Raw genomic sequence first — 20814 nt, forward strand, 5'->3', positions numbered from 1 at the left:
GTTTAATACGGAAGTGAGGTCACCATGTTAGTGATATAAAAAAGGGCTCTCAATGAATGGATTTCTCTGATTTATCTGGAGGCCAATGTACATACATTGTACATGTGGTTTTATAAAACTATAGACCATGTGACTATGGTTATTGTATTATTCAACGTTGGGGGAAAACCTCTCTCTCTCCGACGCTCAACCTAAAAAACCAATTTCAAATTAATCAACGTTGGGGGCAAAGGAAGCAAATATCGCGTTCAAAGCTCTCTCTCTGGCTCTCAAATATTTCAAATTAATACAATGTGGGGGGCAAGGAAGCCAAGGGTCGGATGGCCAAAGCTATAGTGAGGTTGTAGTGGCAGGCTTTGAGAAGAACCAGACGTGAACTCATCATTATGTCTTTGGATCTCTGGATCAATAACAGGGCGGCTTGAGGAAGAGGCAGTCATTTGAGCTACTTTGGCCTCGTTTTCGGCAGTAATTCTTTTCAATTTATTATGAATTTATGAAACCTTGTCATTTATGGCCCCCTATCTACATTGAACTTCATGGTCAAGAAGGAAGTCTCTCATCTTTGCCGGTCCCAGATTACCATAGCCTTGGAGAAGGTCTAGTTTCCATAGGTCATGTTGAGAAGAGAAGTACGGCTTGAACAAACTATCTGAGGTGCATCCCAACTTATTTTTCTTGCACATCAAACACCTTTGTTTGTTGGAGGGAGCCATGATAACCTGAAATAAGAGAGAATGAATGATCATCAACAAAAGCTCTCTCTCTTTCTCTCTATCAACAAAAGCTCTCTCTGTTTCTCTCTCTTTCTCTCTATCAACAAAAACTCTCTCTGTTTCTCTCTCTTTCTCTCTACCAACAAAATCTCTCTCTCATTCTCTCTATCAACAAAAAAGCTCTCTCTCTCTTTCTCTCTATCAACAAAAGCGAGTAAGGTTTGAAGAGCGAATGTAAAATTCTTACCAGAGTTGGAGTTCTCGCAAAGGAGAAGTGCGACGAAGACGTAGACGTGCGACGGCTCTCTGCAATTAATCACGATCAAAGCTGAAGAAGCTCTCTCATTCTCTCTATCAACAAAAGCGAGTAAGGTCTGAAGAGCGAATGTAAGAAGATGGCAATTCTTACCAGAGTTGGAGTTGTCGCAAAGGAAATGTGCGACTAAGACGTAGACGTGCGACGTGTGACGTGCGACGGCTTTGTGCAATTAATCACGATCAAAGCGAAGCTCTCTATCTCTCCGGTTCTCTCTCTCTCTCCGGCTCGCAATGCAATTTCAAAATTCAAATAATCATTTGGGGGGGGAAAGGAAGCTAAATACAATGTTGGGAAGCGAAATATCAGCGCAACATTTTTTTATTTTATTTTATTTTCAGCAGTAATAAAACGCAGCGTTTTGAGGAGAGGATCAATAAAAATGCTCGTGGGTCAGATGCTAGAACCAAGTCAACGTTTTGACCCAACACCTCCACATCATTGTCTTCACCTCAATGGAGAGACGCCACGTGGAATTTCCCGCCGAATCTGTTGACTCCACATGTTCTGTACGCGTAGTTCCATGTTTAGTGAATTTACCTTACATATCAAACTATTGATTCCACATTATCACATGAACTTTTGATTGTTAGAACATATATCTTGATAACCAAATTAATAATTCTGTAAAGTCATATACTATTTCTGACATTTCCATTTCATCCTAGTCCAAGAAGAACGTTGTGTAAGCCCGGTTGGTAGCTTAAATTGAAGAAAACATGTTGTCTATTGTTTTATAATGTTTTACTAATCAAATGCAATTTGCAGTTGGTAAACGCATATAACCATAACAACGTTATCAATAAACAGTAAGTAAAATTAATATAACATTTCACGTTTTGTTTTCCCAAAAATATCACGACTTAAATAAATAAAAAATGCCATAAACAAAATTAGGTTTGCCAAAGGTTGGTTCCCTAAAAGTTAGTAACTGATTTAGTAACTCTTTATGAACTCTAACTATCCACAATATTTTGGGATATAAATTTTGGACTACATGCAATTTCGACGTGCAATTCAAACCATATAAATGTGTTGTCTTCACTTTTCATCATTATTCAACAAGTACGCTCATAGAGAGAATCAACCACCAATTTTAACTTTGTATAATATATACTGTTTAATTCAAATCAATTAAAATAAAAATCGTAAAACGTCCATTATAAGTTCATATGTAGATATGTACAAATAAGATCATGAGAGTTATCAAATGAATAAAAATGGGTTATGAAGACTATTTCAATGATTTAGATTATGGTTCATATCTTTTTGTCCCGGACAATCATCACACTCTCATTGTACTGCGTCTGAGTCTCTTGCGTTTGCTGGAATTGAGCAGGTTGTGTGGATGCAAAACGCTTAGCCTCGTCTCGTAGCTGCTGAGCCGTTAAACAACCGTCATTATTAGTCGTATCCGGTATCATAGGATTGGGATGGATTCTTTGCTGATACGTGATTGGAGGCGGTGGCACAAATTTCGGGACCATACCGAAAGAGGAGGAGAGTTCGTTCTTGGCGATTGCGATTTGGTTTTGAAGGTCTTTAAGCTGATATTGGAGGGGGTCTAAGATACTATTGACACCATGGATGGGGTCAATGTGACGAAGTTGTGCCTCCCAAGCGAGGGTGCTCATTGCAAAATCTCTGTGGCTAGGGGGAATCTCGTTGATAAGTGAAGCAACATGGCTAGCTCCGAATACCTTGTGGACCATTTCGTAGCTTTCTTGTTTGTTCGTTGGGAAGTAAGGCGCAAACACACAGTCTTTTGTGCACTTTCTCCTCAGGTACTTGCACGCCGCGCATGGTGGCGTTATAGTGTTGCCCTTGTCCATTTGATTATACAAAATCTGTTAGAAGAAAAAAAAAATATATTTACACACTTAAATTAAATACATAATAATAACTTAATATCTTTATATTTATTCAAACCCTGAATTAAACCGAATCAAACCAAACGAAAAAGTCAAGATTGTTTTTCCCAAAACATAAACATAAACAAACTAGAAAATCCCAATTAAGCATATATATAGCCGCAATTTTTGTGAAATCCAAACAGCAAACAGTAATTAAGGAGATTAAGGTTACAACTAAAAACCATGGATTGCGTTGTCCACTCAGATTCTATATGGTAAAGAAGGTGAAAACATAAACATTAATGTATTATGTATATAAGAAGAAGATAAATCTAAGAGATTTCTAACTAAAACCAGATTTTGAGATGGAGAATGAACATATATTGATGAAATCAAAAGGATCCAACCTTACGTACGTACGTAAAACAACAATATATACTTCTCCGTAAATTCTATTCTCTACAGTAAAATTTGCTACCACGCAATTTTCGATCCTTTTTAACAATTTCCTACAACGATACGGACTTTTATATTTAGGTCAAATTTTTCTACCACGCAATTTTATTTATAGTACCAAAAAACAAAATCCAGCTACTTAATATTTTAAATAATTAAAACAGTAGATAAAATCAAATGGATAATTATCCAGAAATTATGTTTTTTTTTTAAATTAATACAGTATGATTCTGGTAAAATTAATATTTGATTTGATTCGTCTATAATTCCAAAAGATTATGGTAAAAAGTTAAATTTTTAATTTAAATATCTGATATAGTTTACAAAGGGCAAAGGCCCATTAATAAAAAGCAATAAAAGCCCACTAATGTTTCTCATCATCATATCCTATTATTATCTGTAAAATTTGGTTGTCTCGACGTCGTCGGATCTAAAGAAGCAAATTGACCGGCGATTTCATTCAGCAATCTCCCATGGCGGAATCAAGCTTTGAGTATGCTTCTTCTAAGTTCTAGCTTCTCCGATGATCGTGTTTGTTTGTTTTCATTGTTAATGGAATCAATGTTCTTGTTGGTTACAGCTCCGATGATCGTGATTATACTGAGATTGTTGTTGTTCGTCACGGTGAAACTTCTTGGAATGCCGAGAGAAAAATCCAGGTATTGCAATAATAGCTGTATCTTCAATTTGTATGAGTTATGATTAGTATTCGCTGTAAAATAATAGTCTTTTGGGAATTTATGATTTGGGAGATGTAGAAGAAAATGTGGTTGGTTAGTTGATTTGGTATGTGTTTGTGTGTGTGTGTGTGTTTCAGGGTCATTTGGATGTTGAGTTAAACGATGCTGGAAGACAACAAGCTGTTAGAGTATGTGTTATCTTCTGATTGTGCTGTTACCTTTGAATCTTGGTGATGATGATGATGTAACATTTTCTTTTCTTTGATATATATAGGTGGCTGAGCGGTTATCAAAAGAGCCTAAGATATCTTATGTTTACTCTTCTGACTTGAAGAGAGCCTTTGAGACTGCTCAGATCATTGCTTCTAAATGCGGCAACCTTGAGGTACAAAACCCATTTCTTTACTTTCCTTTTATGAATCTTTTCCTAAAGTCTCCACCTTTTTGCTCTTTTTTTTGTTGTTCTGGATTCATGGGACCTTTTTGTTTTGGTTTAAGACATCATTCGTAGACATTTTAAAGACATGTAGCTATGTTCTTTTATGAATCTGCTTCTAAAGTCTCCACCTTTGTGCTCTTTCCGTTGTTGTCGTTAGCAGATAGTTCTAAGTTCTGAAATAACCTCTTTTCATATCTATCACATTTTGTGGCTTTTGAAATGCATATATCTTTCAACTGTGTGTATATATGCTATGCAGGTACTTACTGATCGTGATTTGCGGGAAAGACATTTAGGAGATATGCAAGGGCTTGTGTATCAAGAAGCTTCAAAACTTCGCCCTGAAGCTTACAAAGCCTTTTCATCTAACCGCACTGACGTTGATATTCCGGTTAGATATTACAAACACAAGAAGCTTAGTTATATGTAAATGATGTTGCTAATGTTGCTTCATTTGTGTGAATGAAGGGTGGAGGAGAAAGTCTTGACAAACTTTACGACAGATGTACATCGGCATTGCAGAGAATTGGTGACAAACATAGAGGTTTCTTCCCTTTACTTGTGCGTTTGTTTCTCAGAGATTATTGTATTAGGACACCAACACATATGTTCTAAGTATTGGTGGTTTTGTTTACTTCGGTGGTTGATGAAGGTGAAAGAGTAGTAGTAGTGTCTCATGGAGGAACGATTCGATCTCTCTACGAAAGAGCTTGTCCAAGTGCAAGAAAAGTTGAAAAGATACTCAATACATCGGTCAATGTGTTCCGTTTATACGACGGAGACAAATGGACAATCCAAGTTTGGGGGGACGTGAGTCATCTGGACCAGACCGGCTTCTTACAATCCGGTTTTGGTGGTGACAGAACCTCTGGTTAAGATTCTATATACTCTTCTTCTGTCCCTTGGAAGAACATTTATGTAATTTAAGTTTCATTCCATTACCCTTTTCAATTTGAACATTTGACCCCATAACATTGAAGGTTTCTCAAGTTAACCAAGTAAATTGGGAGCATTGTTAAAGTACACTTGCTATATATATTTTTATCATTTTCTTTCTTTGTAACAGTGAGATATACAGTTAAAAGATGAAATGTATTCTGACATTGAACAATGAAAAATAATCAATATTGGAAATGAAATAAGATTCTTGAGGGGGACCAAATCGTGGTGTCCCAAATACCTCTATTTAAGAAACAGTGTGTTGAAGTTTGGGAATAGAAACATTGAACAATGAAGTTGTTTAGTAACTTGACTGAACTCTAAAACCAAACTATGGTGTTACACCCTTGAATAACATTGGGATCATCATCTTAAAACTTTTCTTTTTCCTTGGAGATTGAGAAGAGATTTCGTTTAATTTACAGACTTGCCCCCTTAATATAACCCTTTTATATTGGCGCCATCACTATCAAAAAGAAAAAGGGAGAAAGGTACGTTGAGTCCATTTGACCATATTGTTTGGCCCCCAAGAGCACCTTCTTCTGATTTTGGCGGCAATGGCAAAGGGGTAAATATGGGCACACAAAAAAAACCATAAATAGGGTGACACACAAACAAAGTAGAAATATGTTATTTTCCTAAGCTTCATGATTGTCATCATTAGGAGTATATGAGTATCATGTTGTTGCTTTCTTTATCGAATTTTTGTTCATTTAATGAAGTCTAGACTATATAGTATATCTCGAGTTATTATGTTAGTGGTTACACAACAATTGTTTCTAGTTATATATAACAAATTAGTATTACGTATGTCACCATAGCTCAAATGATGAGAACCGTCGTCGGTACATATTTTTACAGTACGAAAAATGGTTCTATTGAAGAAGATATTTCAAGATTATGTAAGCTAATGAAAAGTTTTTTTGTTGTACCGAAAACAAAATAAAGACTAACTAAACAGTAGAAGAAGAAACATTGTAAGAGTATAGAGGAAACGTGGAAGAAGAGAATAAAAAAAGGGTGGCCATATATTTTTATTTTTATCATTGCGGTGTACCATACGATAAATCATAATCTATACATCACTTTACATATAATTTTCCTGCACTATATATGTATCACAAGATTTGTGAAGTTGACTTTGGAATCTTTTTAGTGGAGGATATCAATTATAAATTTATTCTGCCCTTCTTTTAATGAGAGGATGCACAAAATTAAAAATTCGGTAAAAAGTCTATTCACAATTCTTGGATCTTGTTACCATTTTGTTGGGAAAATGGTCATTTCATACTCGTACACACCTCAAAAGTATGAATTGCTGTCTGTACAAACAAGGAATACCACTTTAGACATATACTCCCTAATACATTTCAAATTTCATATCTGTACACACAAAATTGAGCCAATTTCACAATCCACGTGAACAAATATAAGTCAACCGTTAGAGATGCTGACTCAGAATCCACGTATGTATTGATGTGCCATCGAAAATGTAAAACGACGCCGTTTTAATATGTTTTCTTCGCAAAAAATTGTAGAAATTTCACACTCTGGAGATTCGAACCCGCGATCTCTTACGTGTTTAGCATAAGACTTAACCAGTTTATCCCACAACAATTCTCGAAAGAATCATACAAACTTATTCATATAAACCTAAAGTAGCATCCATCCAAATCGAAAAAAATTGTAGAAATCCTCACTCCCGTGGGTCGAACCCGCGTCCTCAGATACAAATAGCGTAAGACTTAACCAGTTGATCCCACAACAATACTCGGTTATATCACACAAATTTATCCTTAAAAACCTAAACAATATCTAAGTCCCAATTAAATGAAATGTCATCGTTTTGAATTGGGGGAAAATTTGAAATTCTAGGGTTCTTCTTCTTCTTCTCTCAAATCGCGATTTGTGGTTTATTTGGGTTTTTTTCCTTCTTCTTCTCTGTGATTGGGTTCGATAATTGGGTTCAGAGAAGAAGAAATAGAATATTATTTAGGTTTATCGAACCCAATTACAGAGAAGAAGAAGGAAAAAAACCCAAATAAACCACAAATCGCGATTTGAGAGAAGAAGAAGAACCCTAGGATTTTTATTTTTCCCCCAATTCAAAACGACGACGTTTCATTTAATTGGGACATAGATATTTTATAGGTTTATAAGGATAAATTTGTGTGATATAACCTAGTATTGTTGTGGGATCAACTGGTTAAGTCCTACGCTATTTGTATCTGAGGACGCGGGTTCGACCCATGGGAGTGAGGATTTCCACAATTTTTTTCGATTTTGATGGATGCTACCTTAGGTTTATATGAATAAGTTTGTATGATTCTTTCGAGAATTGTTGTGGGATAAACTGGTTAAGTCCTATGCTAAACACGTAAGAGATTGTGGGTTCGAATCTCCGGAGTGTGGAATTTCCACAATTTTTTGCGAAGAAAACATATTAAAACGACGTCGTTTTGCATTTTCGATGGCACGTCAATACACATATGGATTCTGAGTGAGCATCTCTAACGGTTGACTTAAATCCATTAATGTGAACTGTGAAATTGGCTCAATTTTGTGAGTACATATATAAAATTTGAAATGTATTAGGGTACATATCTAAATTGACACTCTTTATTTGTACAAGCAGCAATTCGCATTTTTGAGATACGTACGGGTATGATTTTCCCCCATTTTGTTTCCATTACACCCGCTCTATTCTACTATTAAGTGATTTATTTATTGCAATATTCATATGATAGGTTCATGAGATGTTAAGCTTGCCGCTAATCACCTTGACTATATGATTTGCTCACGTATTACAAACAAGTATATAAATACTTCTTTTTGGTTAGAAACAAAGTAGCTAGTATCATTTTCTTATTTCTTTAATTGATTCTCTTTTAAGCTTAGGATTGTTGTTAATTGCTATCACAAATTAATCCTAGCTTTTATTAACAACAACTTCTGTATACACGTTTGTACATATCGAAAATATTAGTCTATATTTTATTTATTTACATTAGTTTTTCCTTTTAAAAACCACAATATTTAATTAGTCTTTTGCTAGACACTTTTTTTTTGTTAATAAAAGGTTTCACTTGGATGAGCAATAATAATTAAAAAAAATTCAAACTGATTTACAAGAAAATAGGAAAATACAAAAATCATCAACACATAAAAATCTTTAAGGGATACATAATGAATATGTTTACCACTACGTGTGCATGCATTTGAAAAAAAAAACTAAATCATACGAATATAAGTGGGGAAAAAATTATAGCTAGCTGCAAAATTTGAATTGGCTTCTCAGTATGTCGGGTGCAACAAGCAACTAAGTTAAGCAAGTTTCATTTTCATCATCATACGAATTATATAAATACAAGTATGCAACATAATCATTAGTTTTCATACAGTCTCACGTTGTATTGCTTTTATTTTATAATAACCATAACTAATTACGCAAAATCCTCAAACTTTTGAATCAAACTTTTGCGCCTATAACGTAGCTAAAGATAATTTTTAAAAATGTCAAAATCTTACAAGTAGCAGTTAGGTTTGTTTGTGTTCTACGTGATAGAAGTTAACGTCTTTGACCAATAACCATAACAATAACGAGTAATAGAAGTTGGAGTTACGATTGTAACCTTGAAGTGATTAATAGAGAATGCAGCTTTCTATTTTATTTTTCGAGGAAGCATCGATAAGTCCCTACCACAGAATCCAAATGGCAATAGCGTTAATTAAGGAAGGAACAAACCTACTTCTACACATATTTATTCGGGACTCACACATTACTATTATCTATTTATCGAGCTGGACCATTTAGAGTCTATGCTGGGTCCTGCTTTACCCACCCACCTCTCTGTTCCTCCTTACGTCGATCTCCGATTACTATTACATCACATTTCGAAACCAATAACATTTTGGATTACAATAGTTAGAAATTTCGTTTTGTTACAAGTTATGTTGCTTCTCTATGTATTGATAGACAAGTTCAAATAACAATAATAGTTAGATTTTAGAAAATTCTGATTGTTTGCTTTGGCATTAGTGAAGCAATACATACATTTTTTTTTTGTTAAAATTTTAATATATTGTTCGTAGTGACAATCAATTTTATTGTATATGGACAATGATGTTATTAACTTATAGGGCAATATTAATACCGTCGGACTGAGTGTGTCCATATACAATTTAAGTCTTTTTAAAATAATAATACTTCTAAACGGGCACATAAAAATTTAACTTGGACATACGATACATTTTTACAGAAAAAAGGAGATACGTTAGCGTTTCCATCATAGATACGTATTAGCGTTTCCATCATAGCAAACCAAACGTTTTAGTGTTCTCGTATTACATTTTTGGTTTAAATTCGATAATGTGTTGTTTTATTATTTGAAGATTGTAGTAACCAAATAGAACTCGAACTTGTTAACATATGAAAAATTTATTTGCCACCGTGTTAGTTTAATCACTGTCAATAAAGTCTATAAGAATAGTAATTATTTTTTTTTAAACTGCAAAAAACAAAACAAAACAAAAAAACGAAACGTTTTTGATTCTATATAAATCCATAATATGAAATTATGATTGGTTAACTTACTATTATCGGTCTTACCAAAAATAATCGAAATTATTATGCAACATTCAAGAGTTGGCAGGAGTTTAAATGCATCTGCATAATAATAATAATAATAATAATACAAAACCCTGTCAATGTCTATTAAAATTGTCGAATTAATTCTCCTCCCAAAGAACTTATCCAAATAATAAAACTCTATATAATTAATGCAGTTGGTTAGGTTAGCCTTTATATTCATGATTGAGATAATACCAAAAATTACAAAGTACACAACAACATTAATATTCACACTCTATAGTTATAAATTTGGCAAATTTTCACCTAATTCTCCTATTTTCTAGTTTGTTCTTTGTCTTTACATACACACAAATTTATTATATAAAATGTTACCAAAGATGCGTAACAAATTTTAGTTAAAGTGATTAAAAAACACTACTTAAGTAGTTTAATTGTGTAATTAGTAGTAGTTGTTCAAATGGTTAAAATAAAAATGTTATTTTTTTTTTCTTCTAAAAAGCGAACGTATCGTCGTTTCTCTTTTTAACTCATTCCTCTTGGATCCAAATCCTTCGCTTTGGAATTCGCCATAGACAAAGGAGTCAATTCCAAAGAAAGAAGACGAAGCAAAAATTACAATTTTTTTTTAAAAAAAATCTTACTTCTCCCAATTATAAAAATTTCATCTTTTTTTTGTTTTTGCCAAGATTCAAAAGTTTGAATTTTTTTTACTTGTTTTTGATTCCGATGATGAGATACAATTGAGAGGTTTTGATATTTTCGTGTGATGTGAGAAGAGTAGAGATTCGTAATGGGTCTCTGTACTTCGAAGCCGAATTCACCTAACTCCGATCAAACTCCGGCGAGAAATAGTCCACTTCCGGCGTCTGAATCCGTCAAGCCTTCGAGCTCATCCGTTAATGGAGGCAACCCTGTCGAAGATCAGAGTGTAGTAGCGAGCAATGAAGGGAAAAAGTCTCCGTTTTTCCCCTTTTACAGTCCGAGTCCAGCTCACTCTTTCTTCTCCAAGAAGACTCCGGCGAGATCTCCGGCGACTAACGCTAGTAGTGGTAACTCTACGCCGAAGAGGTTTTTCAAACGGCCGTTTCCTCCTCCTTCTCCGGCTAAACACATCAGAGCTCTTTTAGCGAGAAGGCATGGCTCTGTGAAGCCTAATTCGTCGGCGATCCCTGAAGGGAGTGAAGCTGAAGGAGGTGGTGTTGGATTGGATAAAAGCTTTGGTTTTTCCAAGAGTTTTGCGAGTAAGTATGAGCTTGGTGATGAAGTTGGTCGTGGTCATTTTGGTTATACTTGTGCTGCTAAGTTTAAGAAGGGTGATAATAAAGGTCAACAAGTCGCTGTTAAGGTTATTCCCAAAGCTAAGGTTAGTAGTGATTTTTTTACTTTCGTCTGTGTTTACATGGATTGTTATGACGAGATCTGTTTAGATTAGAGAGATGGTACTTGTACAAAGCTTTTCAATTTCAGTTTTGGTGATGTTGTGTTGTGTAGATGACGACGGCTATTGCAATTGAAGATGTGAGGAGGGAAGTGAAGATATTGAGGGCTTTGTCTGGTCATAACAATCTTCCTCATTTCTATGATGCATATGAGGATCATGATAATGTCTATATAGTGATGGAGTAAGCTCACTTTTGCTCAGACTTTATTCTGAAATTAGCATTGACAAGGTTTAAAGTGTTTCTGTGTTTCTTGTTTTAGGTTATGTGAAGGAGGAGAGCTTTTGGATAGAATACTTTCAAGGTAAAGAAATTTTAGCCAGTTTAGTAGTAGGATTGTTCGTTCTTACTGGTTTTGAGATTGTTTTTATTGAACTTGGTGGTGTTTTGTGTGCAGAGGTGGGAAGTACACAGAGGAGGATGCAAAGACTGTTATGATACAAATATTAAATGTGGTTGCGTTTTGTCATCTCCAAGGTGTTGTACACAGAGATCTCAAACCTGAGGTAATGAAAGCTCTTTCTTCCTACTTATACATTTGATGTTCATTAGAATCTAAATGAAGTTTACTTAAACTGTTTGGATCAGAATTTTCTTTTTACCTCAAAAGAAGACACCTCTCAATTGAAGGCAATAGATTTCGGTTTGTCAGATTACGTGAGACCAGGTAAAGCCCTTAGATTATATGCCGTCTGTATATTTAGATTCCAGAATCTAGAGACTTACATTTGTTTATATATATACTTTGACAATTGAATTTGCAGATGAGAGGCTCAATGACATTGTTGGCAGTGCATACTATGTAGCACCTGAAGTTCTACATAGATCTTACAGTACAGAAGCTGATATTTGGAGTGTCGGTGTGATTGTGTATATTCTTTTGTGTGGAAGCCGACCGTTTTGGGCTAGAACTGAATCAGGAATCTTTCGAGCTGTTCTAAAAGCAGATCCGAGTTTTGACGACCCTCCTTGGCCTTTGTTATCTTCAGAGGCAAGAGATTTTGTAAAGCGGTTGCTAAACAAAGACCCGCGTAGAAGATTAACAGCTGCTCAAGCCTTAAGTAAGTGTAGAATGCATACAAAAATTGTTCCAATGTGAAAACAAGATTGTAAGCAAATATTTTATTTTCTTTCAGGTCATCCATGGATAAAAGACTCAAATGATGCAAAGGTTCCATTGGATATTCTGGTTTTTAAACTTATGAGAGCTTATTTACGATCATCATCTCTCCGTAAAGCTGCATTAAGGGTGGGGTGGATCAGTTTTTCAGTATTTCTGCTTCAATGGTCACTTCTGTTGTTTTTGCTTAACGTTAGCCATTTTCTTGCAGGCATTATCGAAAACACTTACGGTTGATGAACTGTTTTATCTGAGGGAGCAGTTTGCTTTGTTAGAACCTAGTAAGAACGGAACCATAAGTCTAGAAAACATCAAATCCGTAAGTTTTCTATCTTCCGTCCTGTTTCAGTTTATCTTCTGGTATGCTTTGGTTATTAGTATTATCATGACACTGACTCAAACTCTCTTTGTTAGGCTCTGATGAAAATGGCAACAGATGCAATGAAGGATTCACGTATTCCAGAATTCTTAGCACAAGTAAGAACCTTTAATTCGTGGGATTCAATGTTTGAACCACACAATTTGACTTTGGTAATTGATATTGCTTATTGGACCGTCTTTGTAGCTGAGTGCTCTTCAATATAGAAGAATGGACTTTGAGGAATTCTGTGCAGCGGCTTTGAGTGTTCACCAGCTAGAAGCTCTTGATCGATGGGAACAACACGCTCGTTGTGCTTATGAGCTTTTCGAAAAGGACGGAAACCGACCCATCATGATTGATGAACTCGCTTCGGTTTGTCTCTTTATATTTATACAAAACTCTGTTTCAAGTCTTTGCAAAATGCTCAAATGAACTCATTTGGTTATAACTTATTTCAGGAACTTGGTCTTGGTCCTTCTGTACCGGTTCACGCAGTGCTTCACGATTGGCTTAGGCATACAGATGGAAAGCTTAGCTTTCTTGGATTTGTGAAATTGCTACATGGTGTGTCTAGCCGTACGATCAAAGCTCATTAGATTGGTTTTGAAACTTCGAATGATATGTATGAAATTTGTCTGAGATCACTTTCTCCTAGGAGCTTTTCTTAGAGAGTTATATAATATGTGGCTTTTGACTTTTGTTATGAAAGCTGAGAAGAAAATATTGAAAAAAAGAGTGTAGCAAAAAAAAAGGTAAGTGTGTGTGTTAGGTAACGGTTTTTTAGAGAAAAATGATGATATTGTTTTCCAAACTTGGTAACTTATGACGATTGACTGATGATGTTTCTGACATTCTTCTAGATTTTGGTCTTTTGATACCAATCTTATTTTCCAAAATTTTCTCTATTAAATTATTGTTCCGAAAAATGATTACAATGAAAGAGAAAAAATTGTAAACCACTACTTTTATTGTCGTAAGACTTAAACCAATAGAAGTTTTTTTCCAAAAGATCCTCTAACTTCTTCGAGTTAAGAATTTTTCCCAGTTAACAATTGAGCAAATGGGTCAAATCTTCCACATAAATTCTTCGAACTCAGTTAGCAATTCTCTAGGTTTTTTCCTTCTACGTATTAGTTTTCTTTCCTATTAACCATTAACTACGTTTTAAATCGTAAAATTATGTTTATTTTTCGCGATTAGAATAAACGTAGAGATTTCAAATTTCTCAAAACCAAAATTGATTTGGAAAAAAATTCTAGTTGAATTTCTCACAATAACTTCCGGGCTCAATTCGAAAAAAGCAATTACTTTGTTGGTTAATTAATACATTCTAAAAAAACAACAATAACAAATGAAAAAAAATTGTGATGCATAACTAGATGATTGTATATTAAGGTTGTTTGATTAGTCTAAAGTCTAAGCAAATATGAGATGGCAAGAGAGAAAATGATATAAAAACCGACCAAGTAAACTGGTTCTCTATACCTAAACAGATTGTTAAGTTGTGAATTGTGATCGTCTCTTAATAATTTATTTTGCTGCCTGACTCTAATTTAAACAACTTTTCATGTAAAAAAATAGCAATGAAAACCATGAGAAGACTTCAAAGAGTCCTAATAATGGGGACATGATTCTCTGTACATATGTAATAATATTTTGTAGTAATCGAATTACAAGAATTGACACAACAATTTTATGGGATATTTCTCATAAAGGTCTTTTCTAGCCTTTCTTTCTCACACACCTCCTAACCAATGTTGCAGCTACAGTGACTTGTTCAAGGTTGTGATTACCTTTCATCTTGGTATCAATCACCTCAACCAATCTGCTATCTTTAATAGTAAGAGTAAAAATTTCTCGTTAAACACATGTTTTGGTGAATAATCGTCTTCTCTCATGTGATGAGCTCTATCAACACAACACCAATTTTATAGACATAATTCTTCAACAAATGTAGAATTGGAAGTTTGTCCAAAAAAAAATAGTAGAATTGGAAATTAGCATAATAAGGACATCAACATGACCAACCGAATAATTTTTTCTCCACAGAAAGTTTGAAGCAAGTGAAAAGAAATTAACAAAACTAAAATTCATCTTTAAGACCAGATATTTTCCCTAGAAAGACTAAACTAATGCAAAAAACAAATGTTATAGACAAAACTAATTTTAATGCAATACTAATGCAAAGCTAATGCTAAACTAAAATCCATCAAACATATTTACTCTTATTGCCTCTAATATAGAGTTTAATGCTATAGCTTATATATATGGATGGACTGGAAACAATTTTTGTACATTTGATTTTGTAATCGAGTTACAAGAAATAGTTTGTATTGATGGTTTGTTGTTTGTATTTTTTCCCTCATTAATATAATATTTATAACTAAAAGCTTACTCGATGGGTAGTTGAAATGAATATAGTAAACATACAATAAATAATATATATTGAAATATATTTAGTTATTTAAAAATACATTTAATTATAATTAGTATAAATATTGTAACTAAAATATGTTAATTGTAAACTAGAAATCTATTATGTTTTTATGAATTATTATCTAAAACTAAATTTTTATATATGAAAAATTTATCAAAACGGTAAAAAGAAAAAAATAAGTGTGGTTGTTAGGTTTGTAGAGAATGATGATGATGTTAGGAAGATTGATGATGTTTCTGACATTCTTCACTTTCTCCTAGAGCGTCATCTATCTTAAAACATATATATGTTATTGTATATTTGTAACATGTGTTTGATATGTTCAATTTCTTTTAACTTATCTAGACTATAGTATATTTATCCGTCATATTGTATAATATCATATCAATTCATGACTAAAGGTTTTTGTGTTTACCTATAATTATAAACAATGACTTGTTCTTCTTGTATACACAATAAAAGTCTATTGGAGTGTTCACACAAGTGCCTCCATCACAAAATTTGCGTCTTCCATCAGCATTAAGCATTTGACACTATGTCTATAAAGGAAATGTTATAATAAAGTAAATTCCTTCTCACAAGTCAGAACGCAATAATATAAGATTATAAGAAATATTGGTCACCTTTGCATCCACCCATAATATATGGTTGCCGGCGTAACTACCGAAGCAAGAATATGCTGGATATCCATTGGCGCTGTGTACTAACCATTTAAGTTGAACCGTCAGAGTGTAATTCGTCGACAAGAGCCACTCCATATCAAAGTATGGTGAAAGACCTTTGTTAAACTTGTCTGTCTGAAATGTCTTTTTGTATCCTCCGACTGATGTATTACCATTAATGCCCTCAATGCTTATGCCAATGACATAATCTATACTCTCGCGAGTGTCTACCCAACAGCATGTCATAAGTACTAATTGTTTTTTATGTCAAACTAATTTAAAATATTTAAAATTTATAAAATTAAAATAAAAAATATATACTAAAATCCTCAACAATAATTAAAATTCATTCCTATAAGCTCATTTTGCCAACAATTTGTGTGTTCACTAATAATTATATGCATTAAAATTTACAAAGTAAAACATAAATAAAATATAAGCTAAAAATAAGTAAAACATAACACGAATCAACCAGCTTTATTATATAATTAATTATTTAGTTATGCTTATGCATCACCGACTTTTTTCGTTTTTTTTTTTTTGTATAATGTATTATTAACCAACAAAGTAATTGCTTTTTTTTTTACAAATTGAGTCCCCAGAGTTTTTGTGAAAGATCCGAAGTTTTGAACAATTTACGAAAAATAATACGTAGAAGGAAAAAAAAACAAGAGAAATGCTTAGAGAGTTCGAAGAATTTGTGGAAAATTTGACCCATTTGCATAATTGTTAACTGGGAAAAACTTGAAGAAGTTAGAGGATATTCACATATACCCATTTGCATAGTTGTTATAATTAATATGTGGTTTTTATGAAAGCTGAGAATAAAATATAAAAAAGAGTGTATCAAAAAAAGATAAGTGTGTGTTAGTGTTGTACATGTCAAGGTGTGTGCAAGGACTTTCTTCATCAGATCGTGTGGCGTGAGTCGGTCCGGGTTGGTTGCAGCTCGGTGAGGTGTCAGAATGTTGAGTACGTCTGGATCATATGTAGCTACGATCCTCCGGGAATATTGTAACGACCAGCTTCCTTGGTACCGGCGGTACGTGAAATTGTACGTACGCGGTATGAGAGATGGTACATACACGTATCCGGAAGGATCAGGACGTATCTAGAAGGATCAAGACGTATCCGGAAGAATCAGGACGTATCCGGAAGGATCAGGACGTATCCGAAAGAATTGGGACGTACTTGATACAAACCTCGGAACGAAAATAAGACGAATTAGGATCCGTAAAGAACAACGGCCGTTATTCGATAGCCAATGGTTCCAGATGGAAATGGAGAGTTCGAGACTACCGAAGTAGTGAACAGATGTTTGAACTGAAGAAAAGGAATTCTAAACCTTACATTGTAGATGATGCACACATGTAAGTTTCTAGATGAAAATGGGAATATTCGGCACTTAGTCTAAGTGACAGTCCGAGTGATAGTGGGAGTGAAAGTCCTAGTGATGGTGATAGTGATAGTGAGAGTGATAGTGAAATAGGACTATCCAGAAATAGTTGCATCGGTGAACGATGGATCGGGCCGATGGACAAGGATGGACCGATTAGACCATGGGCCGATGGGTGGCCCGGGAACTCGGAAATCTTGCAAAGATTTAAGCCGACTCACGGGAAAGGAAACTCGTGGAAAAGGCAAAATTGGTCGGATAAGGATAGATGCGAAAAATTAGGAAGTTGGTGGACGATAGGGTTTATCGTTTTGGGGCAACTCAAGGCGGTTTAGTCGACCCTATTTAAAAGATAGAACCCTTAGAGAAATTCTCTAGTTTTCGCATAAGACCTTTTAGCCGCCGCAAGAGAAAGAGAGAAGAGTTTCCATCGAGCTTGGCCGAGAATTCCTAAGTCTAGATCGAGAGAAGAACAGTAAGTCTTCCTCCACCTTGATCCATCGATAGTATATGGTTCATACATTGGTGGTTAACGATGTAGATCTGTCCGTGTAGAGGCGGGGATCAGAATTGGGCATAGGGATCGAGAGATTAGCACCGTAGGTCAAAACCGAAGGTGAGTGTGTGACTGTGGCCGAGTTCCATGGTTGAATCTCTTGACCCGTGGTTTATTTAATCTCGTTAATTGCTTGTCTTAGTTAATGGTTAATGTGTTCTATTGCAGTATGAATGGTGGTTGGTCTTAACGACTTGGACAACTATCCTATGTGAATTTTTTTACTTGCGTGACTTGATTGGAACATACCCTGTGTCGGATTGAGATTATTGAACTGAGCCTAGTGAGACGGGATGACCGCTCCACTAAGCAAATTTGTTTGCTTACGCCTCCTTTATATGGACGCAGGAAAAGAAAGGTCCGGTGATCAGGATTTTAGTGGCTGACCAGCTCGTGTGACGGAGGCAAGGGAGGAAGAGGATAGTGGCTTTGGGTAGTTTAAACTATGGCTTTTATTTCTAAGGATTGTATTGGTACCATGTATGGTGTTAAGAATGATTTTTTAAGGATAATTTGAATCTCTAAATTAATGAATGCGTATTTTTAAGTTATAACACTTGTTTACATATCCGTTGTTGCATATGGTTAAACGAACGAGTAGAATTTACATAGGCCCTTAGAGAAATTTCTACTAGCCCGTACGGCTATGTATGGGATTTTAGGATCGGGGTCTTACAAATATCCCTGATCGACGTCCCTATTGATGTTTGCCAAAACCAAAAGCTATGTTTTATCAATTAATTAAAATGTTCTAAGTTATGTGATTGTTTTTGATATACATGTGCCTGATTGTGTTTTGAAAGATGTATACAATTAAGCAAGTATAGCTAGTAAGTAGTACACATACAAATTTGCCTCAGCGACAGTCGATAGATGTGATTACACACCTAAGGCGACATTTAAGGCTAAAACAAGAGAAATTCAAAAATTTTACAAAGCAACGTACGTACGACATTAGTTTTTGACATCAATAGAAGAAAATTTTAATTTATAAACAAACAAATTTGTTGTTTGCGGCCATAAACGAGAACAAATACATTGTAGATCAAATAAAATAAAAAAACTTTCAATAAGAAAAAGAAAAAAAAAGTGTTGTAGCTTTCATCGATAACATGATTTGATAGTATCGGCACATAGAATCCGGTTTCCAGATAAATTTTGGATGTCGGACCGGATTACTTAATAACCGGAAAAATCCGGTATCCAGATAATTTTGGATGTCGGACCGGATTACTTAATACCCAGAAAAAACCGGTTTGCGATTCAATTTATGTTTGGTTGACCCGGTTTGGGATTCAGTTTGTCTCTCGCCCTCGCTCTCTCTCGAGTTTTAGTTTCTTCACAATGTCTATTAGTTAGGTCTAAGCTATAGATTCAACAAAACGGTTCTCTAAAAGAAGTTTTGAGATTGATGGTAGAAGAGTGTTGGTGGTGTAGAGAAGTAGAACCCTAGCTGAGCTGCGAGAGAAAAACCAAAGACATATATGTTCTTCAGCTTAAGCTGGTTCGTCTCTTTATCTCAACTTTGCTGATTCGTGATTACTCTTGTTTAACTTCTGCCCGTTCAGCTCTTTCGTGATCCCTTTGCGAGCACCAGATTCGACATTGGTTGTTCTACTTCGTCAAATTGAATACCCAAGTCGTTTTATACTTTGCTTCGTTTCTATATTCGATTGCATTGTAACACTCAGTATTTATTTTCTAAAATTGAGTTTTTATTATAAATGCATCAAGTCTATATTGATTCAGTATATGGGAATTTAGCTACTATGAAGGTGGATCTGGTTCACTTTTTTAAATACGTTTTCAGTAATATGACTTTTTTATGGAAGTTTTCATAGCCTGCCTTACAGTGTTGCATATTTGTTTGATATGAAACACACTTTTTGTATCTGCAATCTGATCTTGTTCTCACAGATTTGAGTTGTTAATGTATTCTCTAAAACTCGTCAGGTTCACTAACACAAATGATAATCTTATGAAATGTCCACCCAAGCCAGAAGTTGACTCTCCTGTATGATGCACCTAATTCTGTTTCGACTAGGCACCGAAAAGGGAGAGGATTCATTCATAAACCCTCAAGGTGTTGAAAAGGCTGCTGAGGACTTACAGAAATGTAATCCACCATTTATGTTTTATGTATGTTTCTTTCATGCCCTCTTGCTGTTTGGGAAATCCAAGTTAAATTTGAAATCTTATATGCAAATGACCTGAATAAATGATCCCATTGCTTTTGGTGTTGTACACTTTACATTGTTGGTAGTTGGAGTTGGGAGTATTATAAACCCGTTTCTCTTTTCGTATTTTCTACATCTATAAAGATTTTTGGTCTGTTGGACTTGGGATATCATTTTCATTTCTCACTAAACTCGTTAGCCTTGTTGGGACCAATTTTGGTGCTGATAATGCTGTGGCCTTGTCTGCAGTGAGGACAGACCAAGAGAGAATAAACATCTCAGAGACTGGGACGGAGGAAGCAGAGACAAGACAACAGACATGACCGTGACCATGCTACAAGGGATCATGGAGGGAGCAAGATTATGAAGGATTAGCATGGTGGGCGGCGACCGAAGGCCAGACAGAGATGACAAGAGAGAAAATGATATAAAATACCGACCAAGTAAATTGGTTCTTTGTACAAAACAGATTGTAAAGTTGTGATCTTCTCTTAATAATTTCTTTCGCTGTCTAGCTCTAGTTTAACAAATTCTTTTCTCTAAAAAAGATAGCAATGCAAACCATGAGAAGACTTCAGAGAGAGTCCTTCAAAACCAAGTGTTTGATATGGTTTATTTAACCGAAAGACTTTGCAAGTTCTGTTCTTTTTTGGCTTCTCATCACAACCTGTAAAGG

At 34.9% G+C, this 20814-nt stretch overlaps 2 protein-coding genes, 1 long non-coding RNA gene and 1 pseudogene across 5 annotated transcripts; 3 read left to right on the forward strand and 1 right to left on the reverse strand.

Moving 5' to 3' along the window:
- Window positions 1–2169: 2169 nt before the first annotated feature.
- LOC104783982 (LOB domain-containing protein 28 pseudogene) lies at window positions 2170–3423 on the reverse strand (annotated as a pseudogene). Its single transcript, XR_015596170.1, has 2 exons — window positions 3293–3423; window positions 2170–2879 (listed from the first exon to the last, which is right to left on the reverse strand). The product of XR_015596170.1 is annotated as an LOB domain-containing protein 28 pseudogene (transcript).
- Window positions 3424–3678: 255 nt separating this feature from the next.
- Window positions 3679–5480, forward strand: LOC104780877 (phosphoglycerate mutase-like protein 4). The gene is made up of 7 exons (XM_010505419.3): window positions 3679–3834; window positions 3922–4000; window positions 4159–4209; window positions 4296–4406; window positions 4720–4851; window positions 4929–5004; window positions 5113–5480. The coding sequence occupies exons 1-7, from the start codon at window positions 3815–3817 to the stop codon at window positions 5334–5336; spliced, it is 693 nt and encodes a 230-aa protein (XP_010503721.1). The 5' UTR covers window positions 3679–3814; the 3' UTR covers window positions 5337–5480.
- Window positions 5481–10202: 4722 nt separating this feature from the next.
- Window positions 10203–13869, forward strand: LOC104780878 (CDPK-related kinase 5). The gene is made up of 11 exons (XM_010505420.3): window positions 10203–11353; window positions 11482–11612; window positions 11692–11733; window positions 11827–11935; window positions 12018–12096; window positions 12194–12490; window positions 12566–12678; window positions 12761–12868; window positions 12964–13026; window positions 13115–13282; window positions 13369–13869. The coding sequence occupies exons 1-11, from the start codon at window positions 10781–10783 to the stop codon at window positions 13504–13506; spliced, it is 1821 nt and encodes a 606-aa protein (XP_010503722.1). The 5' UTR covers window positions 10203–10780; the 3' UTR covers window positions 13507–13869.
- Window positions 13870–19263: 5394 nt separating this feature from the next.
- On the forward strand, window positions 19264–20652 carry LOC104780879 (uncharacterized). Of its 2 annotated transcripts, none has more exons than XR_766830.3 (3): window positions 19264–19465; window positions 19915–20100; window positions 20388–20652. It is a non-coding gene; the product is annotated as an uncharacterized LOC104780879 (long non-coding RNA). The 2 variants fall into 2 exon arrangements; XR_766831.3 differs by having other exon boundaries at window positions 19915–20077.
- The last annotated feature ends 162 nt before the right edge of the window (window positions 20653–20814 follow it).

This window comes from Camelina sativa, chromosome 4 (assembly GCF_030686135.1).
Source record: "Camelina sativa cultivar CO46 ecotype springtype chromosome 4, ASM3068613v1".
Lineage (NCBI taxonomy): Eukaryota > Viridiplantae > Streptophyta > Magnoliopsida > Brassicales > Brassicaceae > Camelina > Camelina sativa.

What these genes read in the sequence shown, in the direction of transcription:
- LOC104780878 (XM_010505420.3), top strand. Translation starts at nt 10,781, where the DNA reads ATGGGTCTCTGTACTTCGAAGCCGAATTCACCTAACTCCGATCAAACT. An exon ending in GTCAGATTACGTGAGACCAG is followed by an intron (nt 12,097 to 12,193) that starts GTAAAGCCCTTA and finishes TTGAATTTGCAG; the next exon opens with ATGAGAGGCTCAATGACATT. An exon ending in AACAGCTGCTCAAGCCTTAA is followed by an intron (nt 12,491 to 12,565) that starts GTAAGTGTAGAA and finishes ATTTTCTTTCAG; the next exon opens with GTCATCCATGGATAAAAGAC.
- LOC104780877 (XM_010505419.3), top strand. Translation starts at nt 3,815, where the DNA reads ATGGCGGAATCAAGCTTTGA. An exon ending in ATGCCGAGAGAAAAATCCAG is followed by an intron (nt 4,001 to 4,158) that starts GTATTGCAATAA and finishes TGTGTGTTTCAG; the next exon opens with GGTCATTTGGATGTTGAGTT. An exon ending in CTAAATGCGGCAACCTTGAG is followed by an intron (nt 4,407 to 4,719) that starts GTACAAAACCCA and finishes TATGCTATGCAG; the next exon opens with GTACTTACTGATCGTGATTT.